The 19,122-nt window shown below is 38.9% G+C and overlaps 1 protein-coding gene across 1 annotated transcript in view; it reads left to right on the forward strand.

The window, feature by feature from the left end:
- Positions 1-19,122, forward strand: part of PPP1R21 (protein phosphatase 1 regulatory subunit 21) — a 65,497-nt gene that overhangs the window by 44,625 nt on the left and 1,750 nt on the right. The window contains exons 16-21 of the mRNA XM_041756468.1: positions 2,979-3,071; positions 6,294-6,536; positions 12,766-12,798; positions 13,974-14,090; positions 16,655-16,753; positions 17,782-17,910. Of these exons, the coding sequence (XP_041612402.1) occupies positions 2,979-3,071; positions 6,294-6,536; positions 12,766-12,798; positions 13,974-14,090; positions 16,655-16,753; positions 17,782-17,910 (714 nt within the window). The remainder of the gene's footprint in view (positions 1-2,978; positions 3,072-6,293; positions 6,537-12,765; positions 12,799-13,973; positions 14,091-16,654; positions 16,754-17,781; positions 17,911-19,122) is intronic.

Here is a 19,122-nt window from a genome sequence, read left to right on the forward strand (position 1 = left end):
GAATCATGGATGTAAAAATTGTGATTTTTATGTATCAAATAATATAGGTCTATAAATAATTGTTACAGTATTTCATTCTGTAAATTGTGTGATAATTTAATTAACCAATCCATTGCTTGTGGATATTTAGGTTGTTTTCTGTTTTTCACTATTATATGCAGCATTACAGAAGATATTCTTGCACATGTAACTTTTTGTGCCTTTGTTATTACCTTTTTCCCTAATTTTTAAAAACAGTTATATATGATGCATAAACCCCTTCTTACATTACATTAGAGCATTACAACTAAAGTTCAGTCCCTAATTCCACTTTCTCTTCAGAGGTGACTATAGTACTCAATTTGGCATATAATCCTCCAAACTCTTGGAGCATTTATCTAAACTTCCAGACAATATACAATAAGTAGAGTTTTCTTTCTTTCTTTTTTTAACCTAAAATCCACGTTTCATTGTGCAACTTGATTTTTTTCATTTAAAACGTTTTAGGGATGCTTGGCTGGCTCAGTGAGAAGAACATTCAACTCTTGATCTCAGGGTCCTGAGTTTGAGCCCCACTTTGTGTGTAGAGACAACTAAAAAAAAAAAAAAAACTTAAAAAAACTTAAAATGTTTTAGATGTATAGAATTGCAGAATCACTATGTTGTACACCTGAAACTAAAGTAACATTGTCAAATATATTTTTTTAAAAAAAGAAAAAATGTTTTAGAGATCTGTGTCATTAACCTATGGTGGCTATTCTATAATATGGATGTTCTGTGGCTCATTTAGGTATTCCCTATTGGTGGGCATTTAGTTCATTGCAGTTTTTTACTATTATGATAATACTGCAGTGAATAACTTTGTAAATACCTCAGGCACTTGTATGGAATATTGAGCAGTAGAATATTATGGATTGTGTGGTTCGCACATTTAAAACTTTCATATTTATTGTAAATTGTCGTTAAGAGTAGCTGTACAGTTTTATACTCTTAACAATGTATAGGGCTACCCATCTCTCTGTATTTGTCTAATTAATTATGTCTTTAAGATTAATTTCCCAAAATGGAATTGCTTCAAAGTCTGTAAATCTTCCAAATTTTGGCACATTTTCCCCAGCTACACTTCAGAAGATTACCTATTTGTAGTTTACCAGCAGTAGAAGTATACATTTAACCCATGAACTTAATAATTATCTATCTCAGAGACAAGAGGTTTTTTATTGTTATTTTTATTTGCATTTCTTTGCTTATTGAAGTGGAATGTCCTTTTGTAAAGTTATTGTTTATATTCATTCTGTCAGTTCTCTGTTCATTAACCTATTTTTAGAAAAATGTTCCTAATTAGAGTTGAAAGAGCTCCCTAATATACTAAGAATTTTATTTAATTTTTAATTTTTTATAGTAAAAATGTCAATACTGTGTCTGTGTACTATGTACTATGTCAAGTATTTCCCCTAGTTTGTTGTAGTATTTTTTCAAAATATTAAGTTTTAATCTTATATCATTATAGTCGTTTTCTTTATGGTGGTGATTCTCAGCCAGGGATACTTTTCAAGACTATAGAAGTGTTCACCTACATTTTTTTTTTTTTTTTAAGATTTTATTTATTTATTCTTGAGAGAGAGAGAGAGAGAGAGAGAGAGAGAGAGGCAGAGACACAGGCAGAGGGAGAAGCAGGCTCCATGGAGGGAGCCCCATGTGGGACTCAATCCCAGGACCCCAGGGTCATGCCCCGGGCCGAAGCCAGCGCCAAACCACTGAGCAACCCGGGCTGCCCTCACCTACATTTTCTTCCGTTATTTTCATGGTCTAAAATTTTAAGTTCAAGTCTTTAATCCATCTTAGATTCATTCTGATATGGGTGTGAAAAGGGGATCTAAGTAGATATTTTTCTAAATTATTAACTGGTTGTCCTTACAGTGTTTATCCAGTCTGTTCTTTCTCCACTGATTAAAAAAATGCACCATTTATCACGTAACATCTTTTTGTCTATGCTATTGTGTGTTTCTAGATTTTCTGTCCTCCTCTTTTATCTATTTTTGTTTGTTTCGGAAAGTTTTATTGGGGATTTAATTGGCATACAAAAACTGCATATATATGTATTTTTAAATATTTTATTTATTCATGAGAGACACACAGAGAGAGGCAGAGACATAGAGAGAGAAGCAGGCTCCCTGTGGGGAGCCTGACATGGGACTCCATCCCAGGACCCCGGGATCATACCCTGAGCCGAAGGCAGACACTCATCTCTGAGTCACCCAGGTGCCCCAAAATTGCATATATTTGAAGCTTACAATTTGATAGGTTTTGACATTGTCTACACCTTTGAAATCATGGACAAGACAATGCCTCATAGTAATCTTTACTCCTGGTTCTCTGCCCCATTTCTTGGTAATCTGCTTTTTTATTTTTTAAATTGAGATATAAGTGACATACAGTATCATATAGTTTAAGGTGTACCACATAATGACTCAACATTTATATATATTACAAAGTGATTACTAAGATAAGTCTAGCAACCATTTGTTACCATACAAAGTTGTTACTAACTACTTATATCCTTTAATGCTGGGATACATTTGTATCCCATGTCTTATTTATTTTATAACAGGAAGTTTGTACCTTTTAATCCCCTTTCCCTGTTTGCCCATGTTCCCACTCCCCTCCCGCCTGCAACCATCTGATTGTTCTCTGTATCTGAGTCTGTTTCTATTTTTTTTTTTAATTTGTTTTGTGTTTTAGATTTCACATAGAAGTGAAATCATCTGGTATTCGGTTCAAGTGCATATGGTTTTAGTTAGTGTAGATTATAAGTGGAATGACAAGTCCCTCTTTATTATTTTTCTTTAAAAAAAGTTCCTTGTCACATTAGTAAAGGAAGCAGTATATGTTGGCATGTATCTGAGTTTATGATTGAACCCCATTTAGCATTCTTATTCATGTAGATAGGATCAGGGAATGCTATGCTCTCTTTAACTCTTATGATGCTTTTTCCATAGCCGCTCTTGGAGTCTGTGCCTTACGAAGAAGCACTGGCAAACCGCCGGGTCCTTCTTAGCTCTACTGAAAGTCGAGAAGGCCTTGCACAACAGGTATGGCACCTGATAAATCATGCCACTTAATTGAGCATAGATGTTAAATCCCCTGGAGAAGCCTTTTAACACAGATAGAACCATTTAAAAGGCAATATAAGTAAACATGTAAAATTAATTGTTTAACACGTAGTGAAAAGCACCATGAGCATAATTCATTCAAGAACATTTGTTGATACTCTAAATAAGTCATTTTGATTCAGTTGGTATTGTAATTGCCACCAAAGTGATATTAACACACCTGAGATGCAGTAGTTCTTTTTTTTGCTACGCATTAGATTTAAATGGAAATAAGGCAAAAAAAGAGGGAGGAGTTAGAGACTCAATGAGTTATCTTAATTTTTTAAATGAGCAATAATGAAAAATTTCCAATATTCACTTAGTTGGTCAATTGAATTTGGGGGCTAGGTGGAGGTGAGGGGGATTAACTTTTCCAGAAGTTGGTGCACTCTGGACCTGGTTTAGCTTTTGTCAGAGACTTACTTCAACAGCAGGCTTGCTCTTAAGTTTTTGAAGTATTTATCTTCAAAGAGAGTGCAAATAAGTTCACCCAAGACTTTTATTTTGTCTGTACTGGCCTATATCACTTATCTTTTCAACATTCATATGCTATGAAGTTGGAACTAAAAATTTAATTCAGAGAGTAATTCCTGAGAAAAATCCTGCGATAAGCAATAAAATGTAGAATACTTTAAAAATTGATTTTCAATCTTCTTATTTTATGTAAGGAAAGTAAGACTCAAAGAAAGTAAGCAGCTTTTACCCAGAGTAGCTGGGAAGTGGGAGAACTGTCTGGCTGCAGAGCTATTGCTTTTCCCACTCTGCCATTGACCAGCTGCAGGCTAGTCTGAGAAGCACTCTGGGTGTTACTTCCTGCCTCTCTGAAGTGAGAATAATATCTGCCTTTCAGGTCGTGTAGGGATTAATTGAGCCAATGGGAGGCAGTGTGATACAGTGAAAAGAATCAGAGTTGCGAGGCAGACAGATGGGGTCCCAAATCCTTGCTCTGCCATTTGCTAGCTTAGCAGGTGGTTCAGCTGCTGGGGGCTTTAGTTCTGCTCTTTGAGAAATGAGAATTGAAGGATTGTGAGGCTTCAGTGGGATAATGGCAGGAAAGTACCATGAACAGCGTCTGCTGCATAGTAATTGCTCAACCATGATAGTTGGTAGAGCATTGGAATTTACTATAAGATTACTTTAATTTTCATGTAATTTCAAGTTTTTATTTGTCCTGAGAATTAGTTTTTTAAATTTCTTACTGAAGGGAATGTAACATACTTAAGAAAAGTGTACAAATAATTAATGTATGGTTGACTCTTGAACAACATGAGGGTTAGGGGCATTGACCACCCCCCCCTAACTTTTGACTCCTCCAAAACTTAACTACTAATAGCCTACTGTTGACTGGAAGCTTTACTAATAACATAAATAGCTGATTAACACATATTTTGTATATTATGTGTATTATATACTGCATTCTTACAATAAAGTAAGCTAGAGAAAAGATGTTACTAAGAAAATCGTCAGAAAGAGAAAATACATTTGTAGTAGTGTACTGTGTTTATTGAAAAAGAGCCTTGTGTAAGTGGATCTATGTAGTTCAGACCTGGGTCTGAACAAGAGACAAGGGTCAGACAGACAAGGGTCAACTGTATATCTCAATGAATTTTCACAAATAAACATACTGATGTAATGAGCATCTAGATAAAATTTTTAAAAAAGAACATTTCTTTTTGTAAGGTATACCTTTAAAAAAATTGCTGGAAGCCTTCTTCATGCCTTTTTCCAGGTATTACTCTCCTTGCCCCCAAAGAGAGCTATCATCCTGTGTTCTAATATAGTAGATTAGTGAAAAGTTCAGTAAACAATTTTCATTAAATGAGGTTATAATAATATATATTCTTTCAGGTCTGGTTTCTTTCGTTTAACATATTTGTGATATTCATCTGTTATATGTGAATGTAGTCTGTCCGTTTTCATTGTTGTTTAGTATTCTACTGTGTGAATATGCATTATCCTCTTTTACTGAATGTGAGTATTTGAGTGGTTTCAGGTGTGTGGCTATCATAATGCTACTGTGAGTGTCCTTACCCATGTCTTCTGGTAAACGTGCATCCTCTGTTGAGTGTACACCTGGAAGCAGAATTGCTGGGTCATAGGATATGATGTCGTCAGCTTTAAAAATCTAGCCTAATAGTTTTTTTGAAGTGTTTGTCCCAAATTCCAGTCCTCCTACCACTATATGGTAGTTCCAGTTGCTCCACAAGCGTGCTCACCTTTGTATTTTCTGCCTTTTTAATTTTAGTCATGTGGATGGTTTTAAATTGCCTTTTCTTGGGATCCCTGGGTGGCGCAGCAGTTTGGCGCCTGCCTTTGGCCCAGGGCGCGATCCTGGAGACCTGGGATCGAATCCCACATCGGGCTCCCAAGCATGGAGCCTGCTTCTCCCTCTGCCTGTGTCTCTGCCTCTCTCTCTCTCTCTGTGACTATCATAAATAAATAAAATTAAAAAAAAAAATAAATTGCCTTTTCTTGATAGTGACCTTGAATACCTTCTTTTTTAGTCTTGTTCGGTGTCCTTGCAAGTGTTCCCCCCCCCCCATTTTTCTTTCTTTCTTTCTTTCTTTCTTTCTTTCTTTCTTTCTTTCTTTCATTTATTCATTTATTTATTTATTTATTTATTTATTTATTTATGATAGTCACACAGAGAGAGAGAGAGAGAGGCGGAGACACAGGCAGAGGGAGAAGCAGGCTCCATGCACCGGGAGCCCGACATGGGATTCGATCCCGGGTCTCCAGGATCGCGCCCTGGGCCAAAGGCAGGCGCTAAACCGCTGTGCCACCCAGGGATCCCCTCTCCCCTCTATTTTTCTTTTGGGCTGTCTTTTTCTTACTAATTTGTAGGAGTTTTTGATATATTTGAGATATGAGTGCTCTGTTGGATACATGCTTTGCAGATGCCTTCCATTTTGTGGCTTTCCTTTCCACTCTCTTGATATCTTTGGATGAATAGAGATTTTTAATTTTATTCTTCACTTCCTCAGTTTCCAGTTGTGCCTCTTGTGTTTTGTTCAGTATTTCCTTTGCCCTGTTTAACAATCAGGCTTTTTGTTTTCACCTCTGGGAGGTAGTTGGGATTGATGTTCTGTGAAGCCTTTCTTGAGCCACTAGGTTTTTTTCTGCATCATCATCTAAAGTGTAGAACTCTTGTTGCTTTTCAAGGTTCAGCAGAGTTTGGAAAAGATCTCTAAACTGGAGCAAGAGAAAGAACATTGGATGTTGGAAGCACAGTTAGCCAAAATCAAGCTAGAGAAAGAAAACCAGCGATTCGCAGATAAGCTGAGGAGTACGAGCAGCGGGCAGGGTCTCGCACTGGCCCAGGAAAATCCCACTGGGGCGAATGCGACGGGCCAGGAAGAAACCTCGGCTAGGGCTGCACTGGAGCCTGCTCATAGCACCAGTCTGGTAAGTGTTTTCTTCTTCTTTTTTAAAAATGCTAATTGGTAAGGACTTAACCTATTGTTTGGTGTTACCATCTAAGTTACATGTCATTGGGGGTCCCTGGGTGGCTCAATCAGTTAAGCATCCAACTTTTGATTTCTGCTCAGGTCATGATCTCAGGGATATGAGATCAAGCCCCAGGCGGGTTCTGTGCTGAACATGGAGCCTGCTTACAATTCTCTCTCTCTCCCTCCCTCTGCCCTTCACCATCCACCCCTTAAATAAATAAACAAGTAAGTGTCAGAATAAAACAGGTATAATCCACATGTTCTAGAAAAAGCAAGTGGTAAGTAGGATGCCTCCTTCAAAGAGCTATTCCATTATATTTCCTTTGATTTTGCGTGAGACTTTCCCATGGTGAGGACTGTATTCCTGGAAAAGATCTAGTAAGTTAAATTGAAGATGATCCTGTTTTTCCATAGAAACATTTGTAATATGGGATTATATTTCTGACCAAGGGCTTGAATGTCTGCCTTTTCATAGAAATGGCCACAAATACCATTTTAAACCAGTTAAAGGGCAGCCCCGGTGGCGCAGCGGTTTAGTGCCGCCTGCAGCCCGGGGCGTGATCCTGGAGACCCTGGATCGAGTCCCACATCAGGCTTTCTGCATGGAGCCTGCTTCTCCCTCTGCCTCTCTCTCTCTCTGCATCTCTATGAATAAATAAATAAAATCTTTAAAAAAAAAGTTAAATATGGTTCCTAGACAGTATAAAGCTTTACAACATATATATAATACAGAAACCTATCAGTTTAGTTACATTCCATAAGATAGTCATATTGGTAAGTTATCTTACAACCTTCTGTTTCTTGCCTTATATTTAACTGCAGTGATTTTTTAAAGATTTTTATTTATTTATGGGGGAGAGTGTATGTGTGAGCACACAAGCAGGGGGAACAACAGAGAGAGAGGGAGTAGCAGGCTCCCCACAGAGCAGGGAGCCCAATGTGGGGCTCGATCCCAGGACCCTGGGATCATGACCCAAGCCGAAGGCAGATGCTTAACCAACTGAGCTACCCAGGTGCCCCTAACTGCAGTGATTTAGAAGGTGAAGAAACATCAATACTGGAGCTGTTAATTACTTCAAGTAATTTCAAAGTTACTTTAAGAAAAGTTTCCTGATTATAATATTCTACCCACAGTAAGAAAAAAAAAAAAAAAAGAAAAGAAAATCCAAGAAAGAAGAAATCAGAAGGAAAAAAAACCCCTTATAATCAGAAATATGCATTGTTAGGTACATTTTACAAACCTTTCTTGAAGATCTTGAGGGGAGCCAGGGTGCTTATTGAAAGCACCTTAGGACAGGTCCTAAGGCACTTGACTTTATCCTCCTCATAGCTTGTTGATACAGTGGAAGAGCAAGTCATGGTCCTTCTCATTCAGGGCATCCCTGATAGTGAAACATACAAACCAGCTTTTATTTTTGAGATGTATGTAGACCCTATTGCATCTTAACAGTGTCAGGAACTCAGTTTATTATTAGTTTTCCTAGATGTGATACTGGTATTATGATTATTTAGGAGAGTATCTTAATTTGGGGAGATAAATGTCAAAGTACTTAGGTATGGTATCATAGTATATGCAATTTACTTTCAGGTTGTTCAGAAAAAATATACATGTACAGATAAATAAACTGTTAATTATTAAGTGTAGATGGTGGATATACCATTCCCCCAGCTTTCTGTGTGTTTGAAACTTTTCTTAATAAAATATGGGGAGAAAAAAAGAATTAAATTTTTAGAAAAGCAAAAAAAAAAAAAATTTTCTCAGGGTTTTGACTTGTGTGGACACCATGCTCACAGGATGATCCTATAGTGACCCCTTGATCACAGGTCTGAGTCCCAGACACAAGTCCTGTATATTGCCTCTGGCTAGGGGAAGCTGACTAACTGCCTAGAGGCACATTCAACATACCTAGCAGAATTTTGACGTCTCTTCAGGTACCACTGGGGAAAGTACAAGCCCGCCACCACCTATCTTTGGATTTCCCTTCAGAGTCTGTTTCATTGATCAGGTCAGACTTTTCTTGCTCTGGTCTGGTCTGATTTCTTTCTCCCCTCTCTTTCTCTGCTTCCCTACATCTGTTACTTCCCTTGGCTTTCATTTGCGCTAGCAGTAGAGTCACTGGTGGCCAGGGAGTAACTGTTGGACCAGACTAGACCAGGAAGAGTGCTCCTACACCAGTAATGATTGTAGTGATCGTGAGCCAGCCTTGATGTTGAGGACTCGAGTATGTTAACTCAGGCAGTCTTCTAAGTTTGTAGGTGATGTCGTATTTCTATTTTGTAGATGAGACTGGGGTTCAGAGAGGTGAGATAACTCAGCTGAAGTCACATGCTTATTAGTAAGTGACAGAACTAGGCTGGAATCCAAGGTATACCCTCCTTCTTAACCACCAAAGCCTCATGCTCTGATCAGTGTCAGAAAACAGATCAGCTGACATAAACTCATTTGTTTACTGCTTGCCTTTCTTGAAGTGCTGAGAGTTGGCAGCCTTGGTGTATTTGAGTCAGTAATGTCCATTGCTGAAAGTTCAGAACTGTCTTTGAACATCTTCAATGGCAAGCATGGTTCTTAGGTATGTCAGTGAGAGGGATTTCCAGGGACAGGGGAAACTGTTAGTGCTGAGCACTGTTGGGCCATGAGTGATGATGATGTTATTTGTGTTTGGTCAGTTTGGAAGCCGCCGTTACTTTAAGCAGTGTGTCCAGTGTGTCCAGTTAGCATGTATGTACATGGCCTTGATCTGTTTGCATCTTTTAAGGGTCTCTTTCCCTCCACCAACCATCTAAGGTGCTAATGAAGTGCTTTTCCTAGAGTATATAACTGATTATGAACTCTCTTGTTTCTAGTTATCTGTAGAATATAATCCATTCATTTGTTTGGCATTTAAGGTATGTGGATACCTTTTCCAGATTACCTTTCTAGTCCTGTCTTCCACATTTCCTTGTACAAAGCCACACTGAGCTCTTCCCTGGTAACATTCTTTGGATTTATCCTTTCCTGTCTTTGTTTAAGCTGTTTCTTTTCCTATCTGTTCATCCATAACCCCTATCACCTCATGTGCTTTTGCCTTCCAGCTCCTTTTTCCTTCTCCTTGACTTTGCTGAATTCAGAATTCTGCCTATGATTTTAGGTACAGTTGAAGTGCCACATTCTCCGTGAACCCCTGGGCATTGTCTCTCATGGTTAGGATTAGAGAACCAAGACATGATTGGCCTCCTCATTTTTCACAGTTGGTCTTTGTTGCTTTCAATCTAAAGAAGCACGAGCATGGGTTGACATACGTGGCGTGCTGTGGGGTCACAGAGCAGGCTGCTGGAGGGCTCAGGGAGGATGACACAGGAGAGGTAAAATGAATGGGTTTCAAAAGTGAACAGGAGTCCAAGGCAGGAGAAGAGTATTTCAGGCCAGGAGAAAAGGATCTTAACTACGTTAACCCTCCTTCCCTCTTGTACATGGAGGATTCCTACCAAAAACAACCTTAGAGAACATTGGGATAAAAAAGTGATGGTGGGGCAGCCCGGGTGGCTCAGCGGTTTAGCGCCACCTTCGGTCCAGGGCGTGATCCTGGAGACCAAGGATTGAGTCCCACGTCAGCTCCCTGTGTGGAGCCTGCTTCTTCCTCTGCCTGTGTCTCTGCCTCTCTCTCTCTCTCTCTCTGTGTGTGTGTGTGTGTGTGTGTCTCATGAATAAATAAATAAAATCTTAAAAAAAAAAAAGTGATGTTTTCTGCCTTTCTTGATGTTTCTCTTTTTTAGCCTTTTATCCCCTTCCCCCCACCCCTAGTGAACTTCACTGAACAAAGTATGCAGCTATGTGACCTTCCATTTCTCTCATCTTCCTTTGGGTATTGGGAGCAAATCTGTGCCTTTTTTTTTTTTTTTTTTTAAGATTTTATTTATTCATGAGAGAAAGAGAGAGAGAGGCAGAGACATAGGTAGAGTGACAAGCAGGCTCCCTGCAGGAGCCTGATGCCGGACTCGACCCCAGGACTATGTGATCATGCATTGAGCCGAAGGCAGACTCTCAACCACTGAGCCACGCAGGTGCCCCAAATCTGTGCCCATTTTAAAGTTAACTGACTGGGTAAGGAAGCTCATCCTACAAGCCCCCAGAAGATTAGTTTGATTCAAGCACCTTGGGGCTGAAAAAGTTACATCAGATAGAAACTGATTATTTCTAACCCTATGGCACTTCAGTAATTGAATGCATAGTATTTGTCATTAAAGTACCTAATAGTGTAATTTGAGCTTTCAGCCACCTGCTGATTTATTGTAATAAAAGATGCCAGTAACCTCAAGAAAGAAAAAGCCACAGAATAATTCAAATTTCTGCTTCTTGCTAGAATTAAAAAGCATTCATAGAATTTTAAATATATGTTTTATGTATAAAGGGAGTACACGTACCTTGTAGATAATTAAAAACTACAGAAGGGTAAAGGAAGAGAAAAGTTGACATGCTCCTTGAATATCCAAGCAACTACCATTAACATTTTTCCTGCAAAATTTCATGCGTGGTTCATATTGTGCTATATAAAATTTCAAATCTTTTAGAGTAATGTGGATACACAAACATTTATCTTATTATTAGAAATCTGTATAAACTTAGCCGTTGATTGCATAGTATTCTACATGAAATATGCCTTAGTTTACCTATAGGTGGACATTGGTTGTAATTTTTACTATATTAAATAGCATCTTCTTTTCTGCATCTCAGATGATGACTTTGGGATGTATTTTCAGGGTTAAAACTTACTAGGTCAAAAGGCATGTATGTTTTTGGGTTTCTTGGCCTTTTATTGCTAAGTTTTCTAAAAGCACGTATCAGTTTACACTCCCATTAGCATCATATGAAGAAAATGTTGAAATTATGTACATTAAGTTTTCCTTCCATTTATATAATACCATTCCTTTGTGGGTCTTGTGCTGTCACACATTCTTAAACCATGACCTGGGAGGAGAATATAGATGCACACTCGGAATTTCTTTTGCCAAATGTAGTCATATTTGAATATATAAAATTAAATGATTGGCGTGTTACCATAAACAGTTTTTAACTAAAAGAGAAAGACTAATTGCTAGTTCTGCTTCAGTGAATAGAAAATTATGGTTCTATTTAAAAAAAAAAGTCTTATAAACAATCCTTTTACAGTTAGGTGGGCATGACATTCATTAGCATTCACTTAGTTGATACACCGAGCACTGTTCAGAGTAATAACTTTTGAGATGATGTAGGATCCGTGAAAACTGTTTATTGGGTGTCATCTGTGAGAGTATCAAAATCCGCTGAAACTGAGTTTCTGAGTGTCCTGAAGTTATGGCGCCCAAGCACATGCCTTTCCACTTTGGACAATAACCTGAAATCAGTATTCATGCCTATCTGGTTTTGAAATCTTACTCCACAAAAGCAAGCTTTAAAAAACTTGGCAGTACTTCAATGTGTCTGAAATTATATTTTCGTTTTCATTAATTTAAATCTGAAATTAATTCTTACTAAGGTCATAACATTATATCAAAAGTGTATTTCTTCTTTCTCCTTTCAGACTTTCGGCAGGGTGTTATTTGTGTTTTCTGTTTGTAATGTTCAGTTGTTATGGTCACCATAAAACTGTCTTTACCTCTCCTTGACTACTGCTTTGGAAATAGGCATAGAAATGACAAGATGAGTCAAAGCTGTTCTCTCCCTTCCCAGGCAATTAATTTGTTGAGTTTCAGTGAAAAGGACTACAGCATTTTGATAGAGGAAATAGTGATCATTATCTGTTACTGCCACATGATGGAAATAGTGAATACAGTTAGCTGTCTGTAGGTACTGCTTCCTTGTAGTAAAAGATGATACAGGGGATCCCCTGGGTGGCTCAGCGGTTTAGCGCCTGCCTTTGGCCCAGGGCGCGATCTTGGAGTCCCGGGATCGAGTCCCACGTCGGGCTCCCGGCATGGAGCCTGCTTCTCCCTCTGTCTGTGTCTCTGCCTCTCTCTCTCTCTCTCTCTCTCTCTCATGAATAAATAAATAAATAAATAAATAAAATATTAAAAAAAAAAAAAAGATGATACAGGTGATCTAGAACTGCTCTTCCAGTGCACTTCAAAACGATGTGAACTGAAAAGAGAAAACATTACAAGGGTTGCAGCTGTTGTATTTGAAGTGAAAACAGTCTGTTCCAAAGATTTTTTTTCCTCTTCTGTTCTAGATTGGGATTTTAACCAGGACATCTGACAATGAGGTAATGTAATGTGTATTTGGCGTCACATTTGTTTGTAAATATTTGGCTGTGTGTTTGTTCACAAAGGCCTGCAAAAGTCAGCTTTGTCCAATTATTTTCTGACACTTTTTGCAAATGTGCAGCCAGTGTTTTTCTCCTCCATCCATGGATCCATGTTGCTTTTCTTTCTGGTTCTATTTTAACCGTCACCAACAAATTATAGCCTGTTTTTGTAATTGCCTTGTTGAACGGCTTGGCTTGGCTTGGCAGTTTGACAAGGTGTGGTGGGAGCTTGGCCATCAGCTTGCTGGCATTCCACATGAGGCTGGAGGCATTAGCCCTCCCAGTAGGCAGGCTGGGGAGCAGGACTTCTCGGGGCCTTGACCGACATTGTGCTTGCTACTTCTTTCTGGCCCTCAAGTGTGTGAAGTGTCAGATTTGGCTTTTGAATTTTGAAATATTATAAGATGTAACTTTATAAATAACTATAGAAGGAACACTGAAGGTACTCAACTTTCCACTCAGTGTGGCAAGCTGGTAAATATAGTTCAAGTAAGTTGGTAAATTCTCTTGATTTCCTTATTGGCCTTTTACTTGAGGTCATCTCGAACTTCTGTATCTATTTCTAAACTAAATTCAGTAGTGTACCATTGCTAGAGTGACTAGAAGAAACATTGGCCTGGGACAAGGGCCATAAACTGTTTATTATAGAAAGAGTTTAATTGGTTAGTGTGTTTAAGAGAATTAGAGCTGTCTTAAGATAATTTGGGAGGAAAAGAATGCTTGGATTTTAGGGGTTCCAGTAAATGCTTGCCTTCTTCCACTTAGAGGAAGACCGGGGCATCAGATGGATGGAGATTTTGAAAGCCGGGTTTGTGGCTTATCAAAGCCAGATGGAGGGACGTGGCCCCAGAGGTAGTGGGCCTCTTGGTGCTTCGCTGCTGCTCTCTTCTTTTGAAGCCACAACCTAATTCTGACATGGGCAGGATGCTGAATAAGAGAAAGTTGGAATATACATTTACCTGGTTTGTTCCAAGTTTCTTTAAGGGGTTGGGAAACTATGATTCCCCATCAGATTTTAAATGAAAATGTACAAAATGTCTTTTCTTCTTCTTCTTCTAGGGTAATGGTGATCTCTTCTAGAACTGCTTCATTTCACAGGCATTTATTTACTTAGTTATGTGTGCTCTGTTTAGGTTCCAGATGTGGAATCTCGTGAAGACTTAATTAAAAATCACTACATGGCAAGGATCATGGAATTGACATCTCAACTGCAGCTGGCTGACAGTAAGTCAGTGCACTTTTATGCGGAGGTGAGTGGAGAGTTAATTCTATTTGGTGGCTTTTCCCAATCCCGGCACGAATTAGGTCACTGTCCATGTCTCCTGCTGTTCTCTGGAAGGGAGATGTCTGTGTCTTTGTATCCATGTGAATTTGGTTGGAGTTCACATTGATTGTTCCATATTCAACCAAAAATCTTTATTTCCATAAATACAGGACTGATTTGTCATTTCCAAGTTACTGAAGGATAATTGAGAGACTTCTAGGTCTCCCTTCCTCTGGTCACATATGTTTGTAGTATTATTATTAGAGATTACTTGTTTTAGGGAATTAGAGGCAGGTAGACATTCACAAGTCAAGGAGTTTTCATGCAAAGAAATTAAAAAGCAAAATATGCCTGGTTCCTCCTCCTCTTCTTTTTTTAATACTCTTTAATTTCTAAGTGACAAGTTGTAGAAATGAGTTCTTCTAAATGAGGAAATGAAAATTGTAACCTTTTTAAACCTTTGATATATAATCTTACTTTTTGTTACATTTTCTTCTTACCTAACCAAATAATTCATTTTCTTAGGAGAGTTAGAAAAACACTATGTAAGATACTCCATAAAATAATATACAGTTCATTAATTGCAAGGGAGAAAATGAAGGAAGAGAGTATAGAAATCAGAATAAGAGACAAATGATACAGAATGGCTGTCACTCAACATACAAAAATACCTGTAAAGTATCTGATTTAAAACTTTACGTTGGGGGATCCCTGGGTGGCTCAGTGGTTTGGTGCCTGCCTTTGGCCCAGGGCGTGATCCTGGAGTCTCGGGATCAAGTCCCACATTCAGCTCCCTGCATAGAGCCTGCTTCTCCCCCTGTCTGTGTCTCTGCTTCTCTCTCTCTCTCTCTGTCTCTCATGAATAAATAAATAAAATCTTTAAAAATAAATAAATAAATGAAATAAAACTTTACGTTAAAAGGTCAGTTATAGATGGCAGACAAGGAATTATAATGCTTTAAATTGTTAAAGAAATTGAGAAAGAAAAGACAACACCTTTTATTGGGATTGCCTTTGTGATTTTTCTCCCGTACTGTGGACAGGGAATGGTTGATAGGAGGCCAGGTGCTGGAAGTGGAGAGGGGCTTTGCTTCTTTTTTTCTTGCTGAAATAAATAAATAATGTGCCTAGCTCCATGTTGTCCATAAGCCACCATTACCTGTTTGTTGGATAACAGCTTGTTGGGCTGTAGAAAAGCTCCACCTACAGTGGAGCTACTAGGGATGCTGAACTTCTGAGCCATCGCTTTTGAGGTCCTGAGCTTCCTTCTGAGTTAGTGTCAGAGCCTTGATCGCCATCTTCATGAAGACCCATAGCTTGCAAAACTCTCTCTCTTTTCCAGGTTTGGTGCTGAGCACATAGTAGAAGCTTGGTTAATTTATGGTGGCTGATTTGACTGGCTGAACTTTCCTAAAATTCTCTTGTGAGGAACGAAATGAGTAGCTGGGAAATATTTGAGGCTGTTTTACTTCCAAGAGATTTGGGTATCTTGGTAAATGTCTTCAGCACAATGTGCTACAAGAATTGTTACAGTGTCCTAGTTTTTCCTTGTTTATAAACAGGAAGTGGTGACCCCTCCAGACTTTACTGGAATGGTTAGTCTGGGTGGCTGATGTCGACACAGCATTGAGATGTGTCTCAACAGATTGTCCTTGTCAGTCTCATGGCCGTATCAGAAAATTTAGTGACCCTCTTAATGGCACACCATCTTTAAACAATAGCAAGAAACAGAATTTTCCTTTTTTTCTTCCTGATCAGCTCTGTCTCTTTGATAGAACCCCAAGGGAAGCCGCTGGGATCTTTGCATTCCTGCATTCACTTCATTTTCCCCATAGATCGAGTCTAATCTGTAGCCTGGGACTATAAAGCTTTTATTGTTCCTGTAATGTTGTCTCTAATAGAGGACTTAAAAGCACAAGAAAAGTGCCTTGGGATTCATATTGCATAGTCAGATGCCAGTGATAACTTTTGAGATAACCACTTCTGTTTTCATCCAGTGTGAATACAAATGAATCCTGGGTAAATGTTAAAAACTTCTTAAGGGGCACCTGGCTGGCTCAGTCAGTAGAATGTGTGACTCTTGATCTTGGGGTTGTGAGTTTGAGCCCCATGTTGGGTGTAGAGTTTACTTAAAAATTAGATCTTTAGGGATGCCTGGGTGGCTCTCAGTGGTTGAGTGAGCATCTGCCTTTAGCTCAGGTCATGATCCTGGGGTCTGGTATCGAGTCCCACATCAGGCTCCCCACAGAGAGCCTGCTTCTCCCTCTGTCTATGTCTCTACCTCTCTGTGTGTCTCTCATGAATAAGTAAATAAAATCTTTAAAAAAAAATTAAATCTTTAAAAAAATTAAGTTTTTTTTATAACCTCTGGTCATGAGTGATTTGATGAAAAACCATGATGACCTTGGGTTGGTAGATTTTTTTTTCCTTATTAAAGTGGTAAAGGGGAGACCACATCTCATGTGTACTCCAGTGTGTGGTATAGGCCTGAAGTGAATTTGGTTTGGGGAAATGCCTCCTGAGATAATGGAACGTTTTCTGATTTAACAGTGCCGAGCACTCTCTAAGAGACTGGCCTTGGCTGAAAAGTCTAAAGAGGCACTGACAGAAGAGATGAAAGTAGCCGGTCAGAACATCAGTAGACTTCAGGTGAGTTCAGAAGTGTTACCTACATGGTGTTAATATGGTTTTCCCTGGAAGTTCTTGGGCAGCAAAGTCAGCATTTCCTTTTTAAAGTAGTGGTGTTCAACCTCTAGACATACATATTTCTAACCACTTTATTTCTACCTCATTTTAAAGTAACATCTTACTTCTGTCAGGCAAAAAGTTGTATATTGCTTGTTTCTCTGACTTGATTTTATTTTAAATAGCTTTGTAGTCAGCACTTCTGTAATGATACTTATGTACCCACAGTCCTCCCTCCCCCTGTTCCCCCGCTAATCCCTGTCATAGCAGGCTGGACACATGACTCTATTTCTTATCTTTACTGTTTCATAAAACTGACCTAAACTGAAAGGTAGGGCTGCAAAATATTCCTCCTACTCACTGCTTTGTTTTAAAGCTTTGTCTCCAGAGAGCGTCTATTAAATATAAATGTGATACAGGCAGAGAAAAAAACACATTAGCACAGTAACACCTGCTTCCTCCTAGTTTCAGATTAGTTTATCAGATTAGCTAGGAGCACAGGATTAGATTTTAAGGGGCTGGAGAGAGCAGAGAGATGGGAAGATAGACAAAGGTGCTTCTCTCAGGGAGTCCTGGCCTGATTGCTGAGAGCCATGAGCCATCAGGTGCAGGGCTGGTGGGAACGTGCTGGAGACAGACTGGCCCACCCTACCAAAGGCTCTGAAAAACCTGAAGGAATTAGGAAAGATAATGGAGCCCTCTTGTTTTTCTGTGACAGTTTTATACCTGACATAGAAGGACAGTCTTTTTGCAAAGAAATTCAGAACATATTTTCAAGGCTGAATAGAAGAAAAACTCCCCCCTCCCCCCATATGTTTTAATTTTGTTCTCTTGTTAGGTCTGTGGCTTGTCCTTCATGTAAATTGATCAGATAGGCCATCTTGATAGGTTGCTTTTCTCAGATTCCTTCTGTAAATTAAAAAAACTCTGGAGTGGTGTGACTGTGGGGTTTTGATTTTTCTTTTTGCCCCCTCTGTTCTTTTGCCATTTAGGATGAGCTGACAACGACCAAGAGGAGTTATGAGGATCAGTTAAGTATGATGAGTGACCACCTGTGCAGCATGAACGAGACATTATCTAAACAGAGAGAAGAGATTGACACACTGAAGATGTCCAGTAAGGTAGGGGAGGAGAGGAAAGGAGTCTGTCTGCAATATAATATTTAATATGTAATATATTTAATATAAGGCATTTCATTGCTGTGCATTTCAGGGGCAAAGTTTAAGAAGTTTAAAGGGGTTTTAAATGCTTTTTCTTCGTATCATTTGTCCTCTTATCCAAAAGTAAAATTGAGTTTCTTTGAGTTATAAGTTAAGAGGAGGTTTCACCTCTAGAAGGCCTAATACTATGTCCTTTTTTGGGGGCACTTTTGGCATTTCTGCTACTATTTTATCATTTAGGGGGACTTTTAGGGAGGCTATGATGGGGATTATTATTTTTTTTCTTTATATGAGTCTAAAATGGTGCTATTGAAGAGTAAATAACCTTCTTTAGCAGATTTATTTTCATACACATCCATATAACCTAGGAATGTCTTGTCCCTTTCCAGAAATTCTTTTGATTTCATTTCCCATGAAGCCGCTGCTTGTCAAGGCTGGGGTCAATAGATACTAGTAGTACCTGTATGTTGAAGTGCATATCTACATATCCTATATCTGTTGTAACATAATATATATGCTTTTTTACCGTGAAAGTTAGGCTTCAGGAAGTCAGGAACTTGGTTTCATGCATCATCTCAGATGTTTAGCACATTTTGTAACTCAGACAGTATGTACTACTGCCAGCAGGGGTTTACTGTCTCTAACCTGTTCTCTTTGAAATCTACTGTTGCCTCTTATTGACCTAGTATCCACCTATTGAGGTCCTTCTATGTGCTGGCACAGCAGAAGAAATAGAGATGAACACACTATAGCTTTATTTTAGCATTAGCTAGGGTGGTGAGGGCAGCGTTCTGCTCAGTTGGTGTCTCCTTGGAGATATGTCATGTGAGTGTGTTGGAATCTGCATTATGTAATATTGTTTTGATATTGATTGGCCTCTGGCTACTTTGGAGAGAGCAAGAGAGTGTCTGATACTTTCCTGGGGCATCTTGTGATTATTGTAGCCAGACAGTGTGGTTTTGATTATGATTCTCCAGTTACTTGTGCTTCAGGAACGAGCTTGGAGGTGTTGAGTCAGTCCTCTTGAATCTTGCCTCCTGCAACTCCCTTGGCCTCTTTCTTGATGTTCCAGTGGGACAACAGCTAGTTCACAGGTTATATTCCTAGTCCTTGTAGACAGCACGACATTACTGTGAATATTAGGAGAAATCCTGTTTTAGCACCTAACATTTG

Source organism: Vulpes lagopus, chromosome 5 (genome assembly GCF_018345385.1).
Source record: "Vulpes lagopus strain Blue_001 chromosome 5, ASM1834538v1, whole genome shotgun sequence".
In the NCBI taxonomy this organism is placed as follows: Eukaryota; Metazoa; Chordata; class Mammalia; order Carnivora; family Canidae; genus Vulpes; species Vulpes lagopus.